The sequence below is a fragment of the Dromiciops gliroides genome, chromosome 1, assembly GCF_019393635.1.
Source record: "Dromiciops gliroides isolate mDroGli1 chromosome 1, mDroGli1.pri, whole genome shotgun sequence".
Taxonomy (NCBI): Eukaryota; Metazoa; Chordata; class Mammalia; order Microbiotheria; family Microbiotheriidae; genus Dromiciops; species Dromiciops gliroides.
In genome coordinates this window covers 375189686-375207823 of record NC_057861.1, presented here as the reverse complement: position 1 = coordinate 375207823, position 18138 = coordinate 375189686, and the positions used below count along the sequence as shown (strand labels likewise).

Genomic DNA, 18138 nt, shown 5'->3' with positions numbered 1-18138 from the left:
AAATAGAAATGAGTAATTGAACACAATTAGTATCACTTGATTTTCCATCCAGAGAATATTGCTTCATGAAATCACAAGAATGAATCACATATTGGCACTCATTGAAACAAAATATACCCATAAGAGATGATGAAATTTAATTTTAAACTTTCATAAAACATATGTACTGAAGAAACAGATATTTTAAAAATTAACATAAAACCAAGCAGCAAGAGTTTATAGCGTGAGACCTTGTGAATACAATTACATTGGTAGAAATCAAGGCATCAGATATGTATTCAGCACCTGTATTGTACAGGTTTGCATTGTAATAATTATGGAAATAGATTAATAAATAATGAATCTCAATCCACCATAAAACAGAGAATGGTGTTTAGGGAAGGTTGCTTTGGTATAGAAATCATGGGGATTGTGTAGAGATTCAGAGTAGTAGGCCATCATGCCTATTTCTGTAGAGACAGGAATTCTTTGATTTTTGCTCTTTGAACAAGAGGTGGAAAGTAGTTATAGGGGACAGGAGGTGGTAAACCTGTGGAAATAAAGAAAATAGAAAGATGTTTTTGATGTTTAGGTGTCCTATTGAATTATTAGAGGGAATCAAACATGGCTTTGGGCCAGCTAGATATAGTGGATGAAGTGAGTACTGACTCATTTATTTTTCAGCACAAGAGGTATCATCCCAGGTAAAATGCCAAGGTCTAGATTGAAACCATAAAGTTAAGAAGAGGTGGGTTTCTGGTTAGGATGGCCACATGAAAGGTTTTTAACATACACCCAGCAAAGATCCAAAAGAACACCAGGGAAAAAAAGGAAACAGGAAGGAAAAAAAATACCAATATGGACCCACATCCAGATCAGTATTATACAAGAAAACAGCCAAAAGCCTGTAGGTACTTCAAAGTGGTGGGTAGAGTGGGGTTGTAAGGTGCGAGGTTAGTGAAGAAGAAGGCAGCATAAACTCTTGTACACGGAATGTGAAGACAGTATAATTTCCACCTTGGACTACTAGAGCCACAGAAAGTGACAGAGCTTGTTCTAAAGAAGCCACTTTGTAAGGACATATGGCTAGGTGCTATGAACAGATTCAAGGGCCCCACAAGCCATAAACCATAACTCTTATATGATTCACAGCAGGAAACATGCTCAGCACCATGTCCCAGGCAGAATACTCACTTTGGAGGGACTGGATCACAGGTGGCCTAAGATCATCATCATCCATAATAGGGAGTTGGGGTCTATTAAAATCACAACTGGGGATGGAGAAAATTCATGGCTAGCCATAGTGCAAAAATTAGTAGGTGGAGATAGGGCTGAGGTCATCATGTGTGTGGGGACACCAATAAATGAAAGCAGAAGACACAGTATAGATGGGACCTGATTCTGGGCACCTCTTTTCAAGTCTTAGACTCCCCATTCAGAAATGCAGAAATCAAAAAAAAAAAAAAAAGAAATGCAGAAATCCAGACTACAGGTGATGAAAGAACAATAAGATTCTTCTTGACCTATTGGAAATTCCCAGTTTTATAAATGAGATTGAACCTATGAATAAAACACAATTATTAACCATGATTCTAGATTATTGATGATGAAGGCTGCTACCCTTTTCAATAAAGATAAGCTAATCAATACAGAGAATGATTTTTTTTTTGCTTCAAAATCCACATTTATTACAATTTTTTTAAAGTATCACTTTTTAATGGGAGGATGTGGGAACAAAATAAAATAATACCTTATGGACTGAATAAAACATAAATTAAAAAAATAAAATGAAGAAATTACTTGGGTTTAGAAAAATCCAAGAGGCAAAATTGAAAGGTGAGAGGATGGGTGGAGGAGTTTACCAGCATTTATCTTTGGTCTTCTTGATCATTGTTTCATCTGGTTAAATAAGTATAAGTAGAACTTCAGAGAAATGAGTGATTTATAGCCAAACCAAAGGAAAAAAATCTTTAATGTAAGAATTCAAGAGATTTTTTATTATACAAAATGTGAGAATTATAGGACAAACTGGAAAGAATCCATTGATCAAATTCTGAAGAAAAAAAAACACAAATGGAAAACATGCAAAAATCTTAGCCCTCATATCTAAAGAGAGGAAAAAAAAAACTAGAAACAGAAAGAATTAAAGCAGCAATTAAGATCAAATAAAACTATTCTATAGGATTAGAGCTATGTTCAGTTATATCTTATTGGCATTTATTAAAATATTTTTCACTTCCATATTTCTTCTCCTTGTAAATCTGGGAAAGGGGCAAAGAGAGGAAACAGAAAATAGGAAGGAAGAAAAAAAAACAATTTATGGAACAGGGTAGGGAAAAATAATCACAACAATGAATGAAAAAGGAATAAACTCAATTATATAATGGAGAAGGATAGAGAAATGAGTTAGAAAATAGTATCTAGCAATATGTTGTCTCTGTAAGAAGTCTAAGCCACATAAGTTTTACTTTACAAATTATGCTATTTCATTGTAGGAAAACATTTTTCAATAATAATAATGATAATGATAATAATACCTAGAATTTATGTAACACTTTAAGGTTTGCAAACACTTTGCCAAAAATATCTCATTTGATCCTCACAATGCTGGTTCATAGGTGTTATACCCATTTTACACATTTTTAAACTGAGGCAAACAGAGATTAAATGATTTATTCAGGATCACATAGCTAGTATCTGACAAAAGATTTGAACTCAGACCTTCCTGATGCCAGGTCCCATACTCTATCTACTGAACCATTTACCTTCCAGAATTAAACCATTAATTTGTGAATAAATTAAATCATTCCATATTTTAAATTATTTGGGATATATTGTCTTTATTCTACCACTAAAATCGCATTTTAAGGATGTATTTGCATTTTTAAACATTTAAGAAAATATATTTTGTGAAGCAGAGTTGGGAAAAACAATGATGTATAATTATATTTTGTAAAATGAATGTGTGTCTATACTACATATTCAAAAATCTTCTGTTTTACTCTCTATTGGTACATAATTAAGTCAGATATTTTGCTCAGGTCTTCTGATGGTACCTATTAATTTTGACTTGTTTTTATAGAATTAGATGTAGAGTGTAGTTCAGCATTAGGTATATAGGCATTTAAAGCCATAAACATGAATTACCTCTATATTCATATTTTAAATCTAACTTTAATTAACTTGATGCCTTTTGTGAGATTTGTTTTGTGTTTTGCAATCACTAGGGGATATAAATTAGAGTGTCTGTGTATTAGAGAATACATTTGTAACTTTAGATAAAGAACAGTGGACAATTTTAGATTCATATGGAAAAGTAAAAAAGGCAGCTTCTTTCAAATTGCATGTAATATTGGGTATGTAGGCATATATGCATTTCTTCATATTAAGCATTTTGCTTTACCTATGAGAATGTCTTATACTTGAGATAAAGCACTTGACATTAGTGCTGCTGCTGCTGAACTCTAAGGCTATATCTATACTTGTCAAAGGGATATCTTATGACAGAATGTCACCTCTTCTGTTACTGATATTCATAATTGTTGTGAATAATTGACTAATTTCTTTGTGTATAGTGATCACTAATGATAATGAAAAGAAAAGCCTCACCCTGTGGGTTAAAAAACTATGTACATACAAAGCTTTGTCTGTCTCTATTAATTGCATGAAAATTACCAGAGGCAGATAGGTTACATAGTAGGTAGAGCACAGAGCACCAGACATGGAGTCAGAAAGACCTGAATTCATATCCAGCTTCAATTACTAGCTGTGTAACCCTAGGTTATTCCTGTAATATCTGTTTGCTTCAGTGCCTTCAATGGAATAATAAGGATAATAAAGCACCTATTTCAAAGTTTGTTGTGAGAAAGAAATAATATAATATTTGTAAAGTGCTTAACACAGTACCTGGTGTTAAGGAAATGCTTATTGTTTCCCCCCTCCCTTCCCATACACTAGTATTTGATTGCATTGTGAATCTTAATAATTATGAAATCCCTAAGCACCTTATGATTGATTTTTTTGTTTCCTCATGAAACTCCATTTACAGCAGCAAGAAGATCAGGAAGTGATTAAGTTCATAGACTTAAAACTAGAATTAGGGTACTAGGATTCTATTTGACCCTTACCACCCAAGAGCTACAAGATATGGAATGAGTAATTTAACTTTAGTCCTTGGTTTCTTTTAAATAATCTTTACTCTTCAGAGATTTTCATATAAAAAAACTGGGAAAGATGCTTTCTAGTCTCTTTCTAAGCTATGATTTTGTGATTTTGTCTCTAATATTTAAACAGAAAAGACTTTTGGTTATACTCCTAGGTTTGATCCCCAGAGGATCTTACATGGGAAAAGTAGAGTAGGTAACAACAGACTATCTCAAAAAAATCACTAAAATAAAAGTAAAATGTACGTAGCAGAATAGATTTTTTTTTTCTAATTTGGACAATCTTGCTGCTCAGAGACTGTTTCCATGGTACATGTTATGTCAAAATCACCGAGAAAAGATTTCAATATTCCCATTATTCACTCTGACAATATCAGCTGCTAAGAGTCTTACACTTTCTTTTCAAAATAAAGTTTGAAGCAAGGACAAAGAAAGAAACAGTGTAAATTCATTACTGAGCCAAAATTTAATTCAATCTCATTATCATTGTGAAACTATAATCTTGTGTTCTCTTTAGATGAGGCACTCACTCAGGGATACTGCAGTCATTATCCTTCCTCAGAGATCATAAAGAATCAACACCGTCTTGGCAGGAAGAAGCCAATACAGCACAAAGAATAAATGTACTCTTAAAAAGAAGACAAAAGATGTATCAAAAATGTCTGATATAATCTGAGAACTCCTCTGTTTTATAAGTCAGAAATAAGATTTTTATCTAAGGGATTTTAAGAAATGTCTTGATTATGGAAGGATCCATGTTAATGGAAGGTTTTTTTTCTTTAATTTTACAAATAACAAAGAAAAAAAAGACAAATATGTACTATATAAGGCAAACTTGCTGTTCACATCTGTCACATTAACATAAGTACAAGGTGTTTTGGTTTTTTTGGCACTTTGATATTTAAATACTAACACGGACAGTAAAATGCCAAATGATGTTGAAAATTCTTCTTTTCGAATTGAAATCTTAACTATCTACTTATATTTTAGTTCACTTGTATGTTCATGATCTAGATCTTTAAATTCATATGGATATAACATTCTTCCCACCCATTCAGATGATCAACTTCTTTTGACATTTATTGAGCTTCCTAGAGAGATTGAGAAATGAAATAACTTGATGTAGGCAGGAAGTAAATTTATGTCTTTCTGATGTTTCTCTGAAAATTCTCTATATTTGTCCTTTCTTCATATCTACAATGACCTCACATTAAAGTCATCAGATAAGCAATCGCTAAATTATGGTTCAGGCACTAGCCCTGGGTATACAAAAGAGGCAAAAGACAACCTTTACCATCAAATAATTTAACAATCTAATTGGTGGAAACAAGAGACAAGCATATATACTTACATATATTAACATGTAATATGTTAACAGTATAACATAATATGTTACATGATATGAAATAAATACATATTAAATAGATATTTATATTTTAAACTATGCATAGGATAGAGGGGAAATAAGTAAGAGAATGAAGTCACTGAAATTAAGAAGGGTTGGAAGGGGCAGCTAGGTAGCTCAGTGGATAAAGCACCAGCCCTGGATTCAGGAGGACCTAAATTCAAATCTGGCTTCAGACACTTGACACTTACTAGCTTTGTGACTCTGGGCAAGTCACTTAACCCTCATTGCCCCGCAAAAAAAAAAAAAAAGTGTTGGGGATGGAGAAAACTTCTTGTAAATAATTTGACTTTATTAGGGATTTAAAGGAAGCCAGAGAGGTCAGTAGGCAGGTCTGAGGAGAGAGAGCATTCCAGGCAAGGAGGATAGCCAGAAAACATACCAAGAGATAGAGTGCCTTCTTGGAATAAAAGCAAGGGGGTCAGTATCATTGGATTAAAGATAATGTGATGGGAAGTAAGGGATAAGAAGATTGGAAAGATAGATAGGGGCTAGGCTATGAAAGGCTTTGACTGCCAGAAAATTTTCTATTTCATCCTGTATGTGATAGGTAGCTAGTTTCTTGAATAAGGGGGTTACATGATTAGCTCTTCATGGAAGAAGAAAATAAAAACTATTGTTGACTATATACTTGTCTGCAATGGTTCTAAAACAGATGTTGACCAACAGGATTATCTTCAAAAGAGCAGTACCATAATGTTACAGAAACAGAAAGCTATGAAGTATTAGAATAATACAATATGCATTCCTTGCCCTGATTCTTCTGGGTGGTCAAGAACCTTTATGGGATTCTTTTATGGGCTTTATGGTTTTCCTACTTAATGCTTGAGGTAGTTGTCTTTTCTTATAGATTTAGAAATTACTTTAACTGAGGAAGAATAATCTAAAAGAACCTCTCATTTGATATATAATGAAACTCCAAGAAGTTTGTAACAAGGCCAAATCATTAGTTTTTAGTCAACATAAGGTAGTTTGACTTGAAATGAGGAAAACTAATCACATATCAGATAATCAAATCTTTGAATTGCTGTTATATAAAAGAGGGAATATACCTTGCATTTCATTTTGTATATGCATATATATATATATGAATGTGTCTGTCTGCATGCATGTGTGTATATGTGCAGTTAGTATGCATTTAGTTTTCATCTCCTGGGTCATTTGGGATTTTAAAAATATTTATTTAAAAATATATATTGGGTAAGGATTGTAATATAATTGTGAAACATTATCCAAAGGGTTTTCAAAGCTACTTTGACAGAATGAATGCTTAAGCCAGGAGTTATACCTGGGGCAGTGGGAAGGGGGAAATATGGTAAGAACTAGGCAAGAAGCAAGAATGAAGTAAGGACAAATCTTGAGGCCTGATAATTTCTTTTTTATGGATGTAGCAATTCATTTGTCTCCTTTAAAGTAATAATATATTCATAACTTATAGAAGTGGCATAATAGTACATGAAAGGGAAACAAATTACAAAGTATATGGTTGATGAGAAGATGCTAGTTCTTTGGTACTTCAACCACACAATATTAATTTCATTAAGACATTTCAGTTTTTCCTCATTGTATTTTACAATATTGTACAAATTAAACAAGATATACATCAAGATTCTAGTTCTAAGATCACAAAAATAGGCCATGCCATCCCCCATAATTCCAAAATTTTTGAAATCGATAGTCAACCTTTCCTATTCTATATTAGAATATCCCTCAATTAATCCTGAATGATCTCATCAGACCGCTTTTTAAGCATTACAGAAATCACTTTTTATGCCTAGTTACAGTAATAAAGTTATCGACATCACAAAAATTATATATACATGGTAGTTTTCTTTGTTTAAAATCTATCAAGGAAATATAAATCTTTTGTGATATTAAACTCTAACCACCTTTGTGTAACAAAGGAAACTTTAAAACATATTTCAAATTCATCTTAATTATTAACATGAAAGTATATTAGGAAAGTGATTCTACCACTATTTTGGAATAATGGAAACGGAAATTTTCTCAAAACTTGTGGAGGGAGGAGCTAATAAATTAACTAGAATTAAATTACAAATATATCTAATAAAAAAGAGAACAAGCAAGGAAACATAAAGCTAGTATATTTAATCAAAACTCAGTTTGAGGGGCAGCTAAGTGGCGCAGTGGATAGAGCACCGGCCCTTGAATCAGGAGTACCTGAGTTCATATCCTGCCTCAGACACTTAACACTTACTAGCTGCGTGACCCTGGGCAAGTCACTTAACCCCAATTGCCTCACTAAAAAACAAACAAAACAAAACAAAACAAAAAAACTCAGTTTGGGACTTAGTGGGTGCCTAAATATGTTTGGGGCTGCTTGGTAGCACAGTGGATAGAGAGTGGATGGAGTGAGGAAGACCTGAGTTTAAATTCAACCTCAGACACTTATTACCTGTGGGACCCTCTCCAAATTACTTAACCTCTTTTCCTTAATACACTGGAGAAGGAAATATGAAACTATTTCAGTATCTTTGCCAAGAAAACCCCATGAATAGTAGTGGCATATGTTCCATAGGATCATGAACATTGAACATGACTGAATAATTGAACAACAATAACCACATACCCATAATGCCACACCTTTCCAGAGGGGCTACCTACTGTCTTCTGTGTAGCAGTAATGGCATAGAGTGTGGTCATAAGTCTTCCCACCGTGTCAAAGTTGTCATAAATGATCTTGGACAAGGGATCCAAGCAGTTGGTAGTGCTGGAAGCATTACTGACAATCTTAAGTGAATTATACATTTATGGTTCACTCCCATAACAAATATAGGGACATCAGCAGAAGAAGAAGAGATAATGACCAACTTGGTTCCACCCTCAAAGTGAATACCAGCCTTTTCCATGGTGCTATAGGTACAAGGGGACTTTACAACGTACTCAGCTCCATCATCTTCCCACTGAATATTGGTGGGACCCCACTCCTATAATAAGGCAATGGCTTTTTCATTGATCACCAGCTTTTCATTCTCAGGCTTCACACTGCCCTTGAACTTACTGTGGATGGAATCATATTGAAACATGTAAGCCATGTACCTGAGGTCAGTGAAAGTGCCACTGATGGCCACATTGTGCACTCTGTATGATGTGAATTTAGCCCTGGTCACTCTGCAATCAGTGCAGCCAAATCTTGACTCCAGTATTCAACATCTTTTCTCAGAGATGTGGCTGTAGCTGTGGATGCTGGCCTTGAGATTGGGAGAAGAGCTGCAAACCACAACAACTTACTTACTTTATTTTTATTTTTAAATGCATTTATTTGTTCATTCATTCATTTGTCTATCTATTCATTGTTCTATTTACTCATCTATTTATTTATTTATTCAGTCATTCATTTAGTCATCCACTCATCCATTTATTTTTTTGTTTAGTTTTAAAGTAATAAAAATTTTTATTTATAATTTTGAGTTCTAATTTTTATCCCTCAATCCCTCCTTGCCCTACTCCTTCACTGAAGTGGTAAGCAATCAGAGATTGGTTATACTTATACAATTATGTAAAAAATTACCACATAAGTAATTTTGTATAGAAAAACTTGAATAGAAGGAAAAAAAATGAAAGTAAAAAATAGAATTCTTCAGTATATTTCTATCAATATCAGCCCTTGCTTTGGAGCTGGATAGTAAGTTTCATCAATAGTCTTTTGGGATTTTCTTGGATCATTGTACTGTTGAGAATAGTCAAGTCATTCACAGTTCTCCATGAAACAATATTGCTGTCTCTGTCTACAATGTTCTCTTGCTTCTGCTCACTTCACTTTATATCAATTCATACAATTCTTTCCAGGCCTTTCTGAAGTCATCCTGCTTATCACTTTTTATAGCACAATCATATTCCTTCACCATCATATACCACAATTTGTTCAGCCACTCTCCAGTTGATGGGCATTCCTTCAACAACTTTCTAATGCAAGTAAAGTTAATATTCCTAGAATTTTATATTTAGAAAGTCCTTTATACCCAATGTAGCCTTGAAAACTATAAGAGATTCAGATTTGGTTCAAAGAGGGAATAACATATACATTCATTTGGATAAAGAAATAGTAAATGCATCCATTTCAGATCATGATGCAATAAAAATTACATGTAAGAAAGAGTCTTAGAAAGATAGACTGAAAATTAATTGGAAACTCAATAATCTCATCCTAAAGAATTAGTGGATCAAACAACAAATCATAAAAACAATCAATACATTCATCCAAGAGAATTACAATGATGAGAAAACATATCAAAACTTATGGGATGCATCCAAAGCAGATCTTAGGGGAAATTTCATATCTCTAAATGCTTACTTGAATAACATAAAGATAAAGGAGATCAATGAATTGGGCATGGAATTAAAAAAGATCAATAAAGAACAAATTAACCCCCCCAATTAAATCCTAAATGAGAAATTATGAAAATCAAAAGAGAGATTAAATAAATTGAAAGTAAGAAAACTATAGAATTAAAAAACTAAGAGCTGGGGCAGCTAGATGGCGCAGTGGTTGGGGCACCGGCCCTGGATTCGGGAGTACCTGAGTTCAAATCCGGCCTCAGACACTTGACACTTATTAGCTGTGTGACCCTGGGCAAGTCACTTAACCCCAATTGCCTCACTAAAAAAAAAAAAACAAAAAAAAAAACAAAAAAAAAAAAACTAAGAGCTGGTTTTATGAAAAAACAAAATACATGAACCTTTGGTTAATTTTATTTAAAAAAAATTACTACTATTAAAAATGAGAGTGATGAATTCACCACCATTGAAGTGGAAATTAAAACAATAATTAGGATCTCTTTTGCTCAACTGTATGCCAATAAATTTGAGAATCTAAATGAAACAGATGAATATTTGCAAAATATAAATTGCCTAGATTAAATGAAGAGAAAATAAAAGAACTGAATAGCCCCATCTTAGAAAAAAGAAACTGAACAAGTCATCAATGAAAAAAATCTCTGGGGTGAGATGGGTTTACAAGTGAATTTTACCAAACATTTAAAGAAAAATTAATTCCAATACTATACAAATTAGTTGGAAAAATAAGTGAGGAAGGAATTGTGCTAAATTCCTTTTATGACATAAATATGGTGTTCATACCAAAAGTATGCAGAGTCAAAACAGAGAAAGAAAATTATAGACCAATTTTCCTAATGAATATTGATGCAAAAATCTTAAATAAAATCTTAGCAAGGAGACTACAGCAATTCATCACTAGGATAATACACTATTACAAGGTGGGATTTATACTAAGAATGCTGAGCTGATTCAACATTAGGAAAACTATCAACATAATCAACCACATTAATAATAAAACTAACCAAAATCATATGATTATCTCAATAGATGCAGAGAAAGCTTTTGACAAAATACAGCACTCATTCCTATCAAAAACACTAGAAAGCATAGGAATAAATGGAACTTTCCTTAAAATAATAAGCAGTACCTACCATCAACAAATATTATATATAATGGGGATAAGTTAGAGGCATTCCCCTCTAATCAGGGGTTAAACAAGGATGGCCATAATCACATTTATAATTTAATATTGTACTAGAAATTTTAGCTTTGGCAATAAGATAAGAAAAAGGAATTAAAGGAATCAGAATAGGCAAGGAGGAAACAAAACTGTTACTCTTTGTAGATGATACAATGGTATCCTTAGAAAATCCTAGAGAATCAACAACAACAAAAAAAACTACTTGAAACAATTAACAACTTTAGCAAAGTTGCAGGCTATAAAATAAATTCATACAAATCATTAACATTTCTATACATGACCAACAAAGTTTAGCAGCAAAAAATAGAATCAGAAATAACTTTTAAGGTAACTGTACATAATATAAAATATTGGAGAGTCCACTTACCAAGAAAAACCCAGAAACTCTATGAACGCAAAATGCTTTTTACACAAATAAAATTAGATCTAAATAATTGGAAAATATCAATTGCTCATCAATAAGCTGAGCTAATATAATAAAAATGACAATTCTACCAAAATTAATTTACTTATTCAGTTCCATACCAATCAGACTATCTATAAATTATTTTATGGAGGTAGATAAAATTCATCTGGAAGAACAAAAGGTTAAGAACATCAATGGAAGGTGAGATAGCCATACCAAATCTAAATCTATACTTTAAATTGGCAGTCATCAAAACTGTTTGGTAGTGGCTAAGAAATAGAGTGGTAGCTCACTTGATTAGGTTAGGCAGAGGAGACACAATAGTAAATAACTATAGTATTCTACTGTTTGATAAACCCGAAGACTCCTTCTTCAGGGATGATAAGTTATTATTTGATAAAAACTGCTGGGAAAACTGGAAGATAGTATGGCAGAAACTAGGCATAGACCAACATCTTATACCATATACCAAAATAAGGTCCTAATGAGTACATAGTTTAGACAGAAAGGGTGATACCATAGGTAAATTAGGAAAGGAAGGAATCGTTTACCTCTCAGATCCATGGAGAGAAGATTTTATGACCAAACAAAAGACAGAGAATACTATGAAAGGCAAAATGGATGATTTTGATTACATTAAATTTAAATGGTTTTGTACAAAGAGAAGCACTGCAGCAAAATTATTAGAAGGGAAACAGTAATCTGGGAAACAATTTTTACAGCCAATGTTTCTGATGAAGGCCTCATTTCTAAAGTATATAGGGAAATAAATCAAAACAGAGCAGGATTTATTTAATAAGAACGAAGTTAAAAAAACACAAACAGGATCAGTAGGATTAAGAGAAAGGAAATAAAATGGGGAAAAGGAAATAATACAACCTGAATAACACCACTGCCCAGGAATCATCTGAGAACACATAGCAGTGTCCTATCGCCTTCCAGCTTCAAGCCAGGATGGTGAAAAACATACCTTCTTCCCAACTGAACACACATAGCCCCAAGCCTGGCTGGCAGCTCTGAATGACAGTCACATGCCTGCCCTCACTGGACTTCCAGTCATTATTGCCAGGCCCATGTAGGCGTCAGCAAGTGGTGATGAGGTGTGGTGTCAGCGCCATGGCGACAGCTACAACTAGTGGGTGGAGCACCATGTGATTTGCGTAGGTGTTGGCCTGAGCCCCAGGCCAGTGCATGTGCCTGAGTTTTTATAAATTCTAGCCAAAAGATGGGGTCATAAAAACCTTAAATAGCAATTAATTTTATATACATTGTTGGTGGAGTTGTGAACTGATCTAACAATTCTGGAGAGCAATTTGGAGCCTTGTGGAAAGAGTTATGGGACTGTGCATAACCTTTGATCCAGTGGTACCACTGCTGGGTCTGCAGCCCAAAGAGATCATAGGAAAGGGAAATGTACAAAAATATTTAAAGCAGCTCTCTTTGTGGTGGCAAAGAATTAGAAATTGAGGGAATGGCAACAATTGGGGAATAGCTGAACAAGTTGTAGTATATGAACGTACTGGAATACTATTGTGCTATAAGAAGTGATGAGTGGCCAGATTTCAGCAAAACCTGGAAAGACTTAAGTGTGAGTGAAGTGAGTAGGACCAGGAGAACATTGTACACAATAACAACAACATTGTGTGATGATCAACTGTGATAGACTTAGGTCTTCTCAGTCATACAAGGATTCAAGACAATTCCAAAGACTCATAATGGAAAATGCTCTACACATTCAGGGGGGGAAATAAAAGAATTATGGAGTAGCAATACAGATTGAACCATACCGTTTCTAGTTTTTTGTCACTTTTCTTCCTTCTTTGAAGTTTTCCCATTTTGTTCTGATTCTTCTTTCAAAACATTACTAATGCAGATTGCTTTCTGTCTTGGGGAGGGGGGAGGAAAGGAAGGGAGGAAGAAAAACTTGGAACTAAAAATCTTATAAAAACAAATGCTGAAAACTATCTTTACATGTAACTAGAAAATAATAAAATACTTTTATGATTTAAAAAAATAAAGGACTGTATGAGATAGGTAGGCAGTGCAAGTATTGTTATGTATAATCTCTAAAGGAAGAAAATGAAGGTGTTGCTTATGATACCAGGTCTAGTGCTTTTGCCACTATTGCACAATACCTTAAAAAGAAATAAATATGTGAAAGGCCTTGGTATTTGAAGGACGGAGCATTTTTATTGACCAACCTTTGTATATGTTGGGTTTTTTTGGTCATCTCAGTTGGATCTCACTCTTTGTGACCCCATTTAGGACTTCCTTGGCAAAGATACTTGAGTGCTTTGCCATGTTCTTCTGCTCATTTTACAGCTGAGAAAACTGAGGTAAATAGGGTTATGTGTGTTGCTCAGGGACATAAAGCCAGCTACCATAATTTAATAAGTCTAGATTTGAACTCACAAAGATGAATGGTCCTAACTCAAGGCCGGCACTCTATCTGCTGTACCACATAGCTGTCCCCATTTGCCAACCTATAATAATATTAATACCATGAATAATGATAAGTATAAAAAGCAAATAGTCCAGAAAATCACAAAGGTTCCTTTTGATTATGAATCTAAACAACTGTACAATGTTTTCATTGTAGACACATCTAATGGACTAGAATTCAGAGACAGAGATAATATACTAAATGATAAGGGAAGGAGACCAAAGGGAAAAGGTAGAAAGGAGGAGAAAAACCCTCTGGACCATTTATAAAGAAAGAAATGAACACTATATCATTTAGTTTTATTCCATTCAAGTACTGTGTTAATGTTTTATTTTATCATGATGGTAGTTCTGGGTTCTTGAATTCTTTGCTAATGGATTTTAAGGTAAGGTTGAATACACCAAGATGGAAAGGTTTTTGAGATTAGTCCTAGCAATGAACTGTGTACTGTAGGAGAAACATAATTACTAAAGTTAAATGTGGCCATAAACAGAAAGCTGGCTACTGTAACTATTTAGGTCAAAATTCATGGAGTCCATCTGCTAAGTTATAAGGAGACTATGGTGTGTCTAGATGAGGGAACAGGCATGCTCATTAAACCATTGATTTAAAGCACTAAATTAGTTCCTTGAAATTAAATAATCAATGATCCTATAACAATAGTGTCAAATTTGAATTAATGGTACAATATTATTGAACATCCTCAATCGTAGAGTTCCTACCACCTCTTCCTCTCACACACTGAGAGGCTGCTGCATGCTATAGATTACTGAATTTGCATGTTGAAAACCTAAGTTCAAATACTTCCTTAAATACTTGTGAGGGTCTGTGTAAAGTCATGGTAACTTCAATAAGATTCTCTGTTTTCTCATTTTTAATACAAAAGTGATAAGAAATCCAAACTCACAGGAAAATTATTAGAATCAGATGAGATAATATTTGTAAATTCTTTCACCAGCCATGAAATTCTATCTTTTTTTAAGTTAGCTTTTGGGGTACCTAGGTGGTGCAGTGGATAAAGCACCAGCCTTGGATTCAGGAGGACCAGAGTTTAAATGTAACCTCAGACACTTGACACTTCCTAGCTATATGACCCTGGGCAAGTCACTTAACCCTGATTGCTACACACACACACACACAAAGTTAGCTATATTAATTTTTTTCTTGTACTCACAGAAACTTACTTCCTCCTGGGAGGTACTGCTTTACAAGCCACATTTCCCATTATTGTGTGTGTGTTCCTTCTGTCATAGTTCTTAACATTCTCAGTCAGGTGGAGTTCAGAATACTCTTTTTTTCTCCACTTCCATTTTCAACTCATTCCTCTGACATCATCACACAGAAAACTCTACTTTGATATTCACTGCATATAATTAAATCATTTGAACCAAATGCTTAGTGCTATTACCATTAAGCCCAAAGTACATTTTCCTTCCTGTCGTACAAATTTTAGTACCTGGTTCAAATATTACGTCTATACTAGAACTCCTTCCCTCTTAACTTGCATATATTAATATCCTTTAGATATTCTGGATTCCAAATTCATCAACTTATTTTAGTTTCATGATGATGGTGATGATGTTAATACTAGTGATAATTAAAAACTAGTTTATATTTAACATTTTAATATTTACAAAGCACCTCACATATGTCAACTCTGGGGCAGGTGGTATTTTTATCACCATTTTATAGATGAAAAAACAGACACAGAAAAATTAGGTGGCATGACCCAGGTTACACAATCTGTGTCTGCAGGCAGAATTTGAACTCAAGTCTTCATGACTCCCACTCTTCTGCTATATCCACTGTAACACCTAGTTGTCTACATGCTTATTCTATCCAACTTACCTATAACGATGTCATAATCATCTTTTCCCTGTGAATCCTATCCTTTTATCTTTCACTCTACCTCACTCTTCCTATGCTTCCTAGAAATAAAGATACTGATTTTCAGAATTATCCTTAAGTCTTCTCTCTCCATCCTCCCTCTGATAACCAATAAGTTGCTCAAATTTTTACCAGCTCTACCACCACAACAAATCTTACATTCCCATTCCTGTACTTCTCCTAACTCGCATTGCCACTAATTTAATTCTGATGCCCCAGTGCCATCATCTTCATCCTCTTCACAACTGTTTCTTCACTCCTTTTAAGGTACTATCTTTCTCCATTAGAAGATAAGCCCCCTGAGGGCAGGGGTTATCTTCCTTATTGCTTATAATTGTATCTTCAGCACACAGCTTGGCATATACATTTAAGTGTTTATTGCTTTGACTGACAAAGTAATTCCTGTTACAAGACTTACCATGTCATCCCAGTACTCAAAAATCTTCATTGGTTCCATAATGCATTAGTATATAAAATTCTCCTTAGCATGATACTTAAATCCATCCACAATTTAGTTTCAATGCACATTTCCAGAGCATTTTCAGCTGATTCTTCACACGTTTTATATCTAAGCCAAAGTACCCCACTAAAGTGCTTTCTCAACATTACCTTCCCATTTCCCATCTCCATAGCTTTATACATATTGTACCCTATTTCTGAAGCATATTTTTAAGATACAGCTTAATTTTAAAATCCTTAGCTTCCTTTAAGTATCAGTTATTTTACCACCTTCCATAAGAAACCTTTACTCATCCCGAACCATGTTAGTGATCTTGTCTTCTAAAATATTTTGTTTTTATTCATCTGTGTAAATGTATTGTCCAGCAGATTGTCAATTCATTGAGATCAGGGACTATTTACTTTTGTTCTTTGTATCCCCAGCACCTAGCATATTGGATGACATAGAGTAGGTGCTTAGTACATGTTTTTTAAAATGAATTCCTTAATTTAAACTTTTATGAAGTTAATTCTTTTATCTTCCTGTAAAAAGTGCTTAGTTAAGGTGAACTCCAACCTCTGCTCACAGGTAGAATGCCTGGATTGCTGCTGCCAGCCAACCTGGAAGAGGCTTGGGAGCCTGAATCTAGAAACATGACAGGACATAATGATCCCATAATCATTTACTGGCTGGCTGTGTTTAGGTAAGAACTTCTATAAACCCTTTGTGGAAAGAGACCTTAGGTTTTCACCTATCCATTAAGGCTATGAACATTTGCCCTGTGAACAGCTGACTTTACTGTTGCTTCTATATTGTTTGTGGTTATTGTTCTTCTTCACTTTCAAGTGAAAGAATAGTAGAAATGACAAAAGTCTCATGAGCATTGAAAGGTTGAAATAGCCAATTCCAAAAGTCTAGGAGCAGGAGTCCATACTACGATTTCCAAGAAGGTAAGCACAGGAGAAGAAGCAACAGACGCACCAAGAATGACTGGCTTACCCCAGCCCAGGGGTAGCAGAGATAAAAACAAATTAGTTTTGCTACATTTTGAATTGAATTTGGTTGGGAGAATGATATGTAGCAAAAGCTCTAACTGGGGGTACACTATCCAGGGACTGAGGTCAAAAATGAAAGACTATAATAATTCTTCCTCTACCAGTTCATAGGAGAAATGTTTCATAAGTAGTCTTCTTCATTTATCTTTGCATTACATATCCCTTTCACTCCTTCCTCCCCATGAGCCTCCTGCCAGCGTTGCTGAGCTCCATTTGGCTCTGGTACCTTCTCCTCCCATGTTCTTCGAGAGGCCAAAGAACCGAAGCCTGGCCCCGCGTGAAGCAGACTTAGGAAGCAAACCCACAGCCGCCATCATGGTAAATTTGCCCCAAAACAGGTGTACCTACTGCAAGAAGTGTGGCAAGCACCAGCCACACAAGGTGATGCAGTACAAGATGGGCAAGGACTCTCTGTATACACAGGGCAAGCAGTGCTACAACCACAAGCAGAGCAGCTATGGTGGCCAGACCAAGCCCATCTTCTGCAAGAAGGCCACGACCTTGCTGAGGCTTGAGTACGTGGAGACCAAGTGTAGGTCCAAGAGGATGCTGGCCATTAAACACTGCAAGCACCTCGAACTGGGAGGAGACAAGATGAGGAAGGGACAAATGATGCAGTTCTGAGCTGTCTCCCACACGCCCTCAGCTTCCGGAAGAGAATCAATTAAAATGTTGAAGCTCCAACAACAATAACAAAATATCCCTTTGAAAAGCTAAGTTGGTATTAATTTGTTAAATAAACTGGAATGGTAATCACTGGTGGTTAATATAAAGAGTACACATTTGATTCAAAAGCATTAAAGAAATATACTCCAACACTAAGAAGGACCCCTTAGAACTCTAAGAGGAATCTAATAGTCT

The 18138-nt window shown here is 34.7% G+C and overlaps 1 protein-coding gene and 1 pseudogene across 1 annotated transcript; one reads left to right on the top strand and one right to left on the bottom strand.

Annotated features, from left to right (window-relative positions):
- Window positions 1-443: 443 nt before the first annotated feature.
- LOC122749406 lies at window positions 444-17591 on the bottom strand (annotated as a pseudogene).
- A 1-nt stretch (window position 17592) lies between these two features.
- LOC122736366 (60S ribosomal protein L36a-like) lies at window positions 17593-17901 on the top strand. The gene has a single exon (XM_043978540.1). The coding sequence runs from the start codon at window positions 17593-17595 to the stop codon at window positions 17899-17901; it is 309 nt and encodes a 102-aa protein (XP_043834475.1).
- The last annotated feature ends 237 nt before the right edge of the window (window positions 17902-18138 follow it).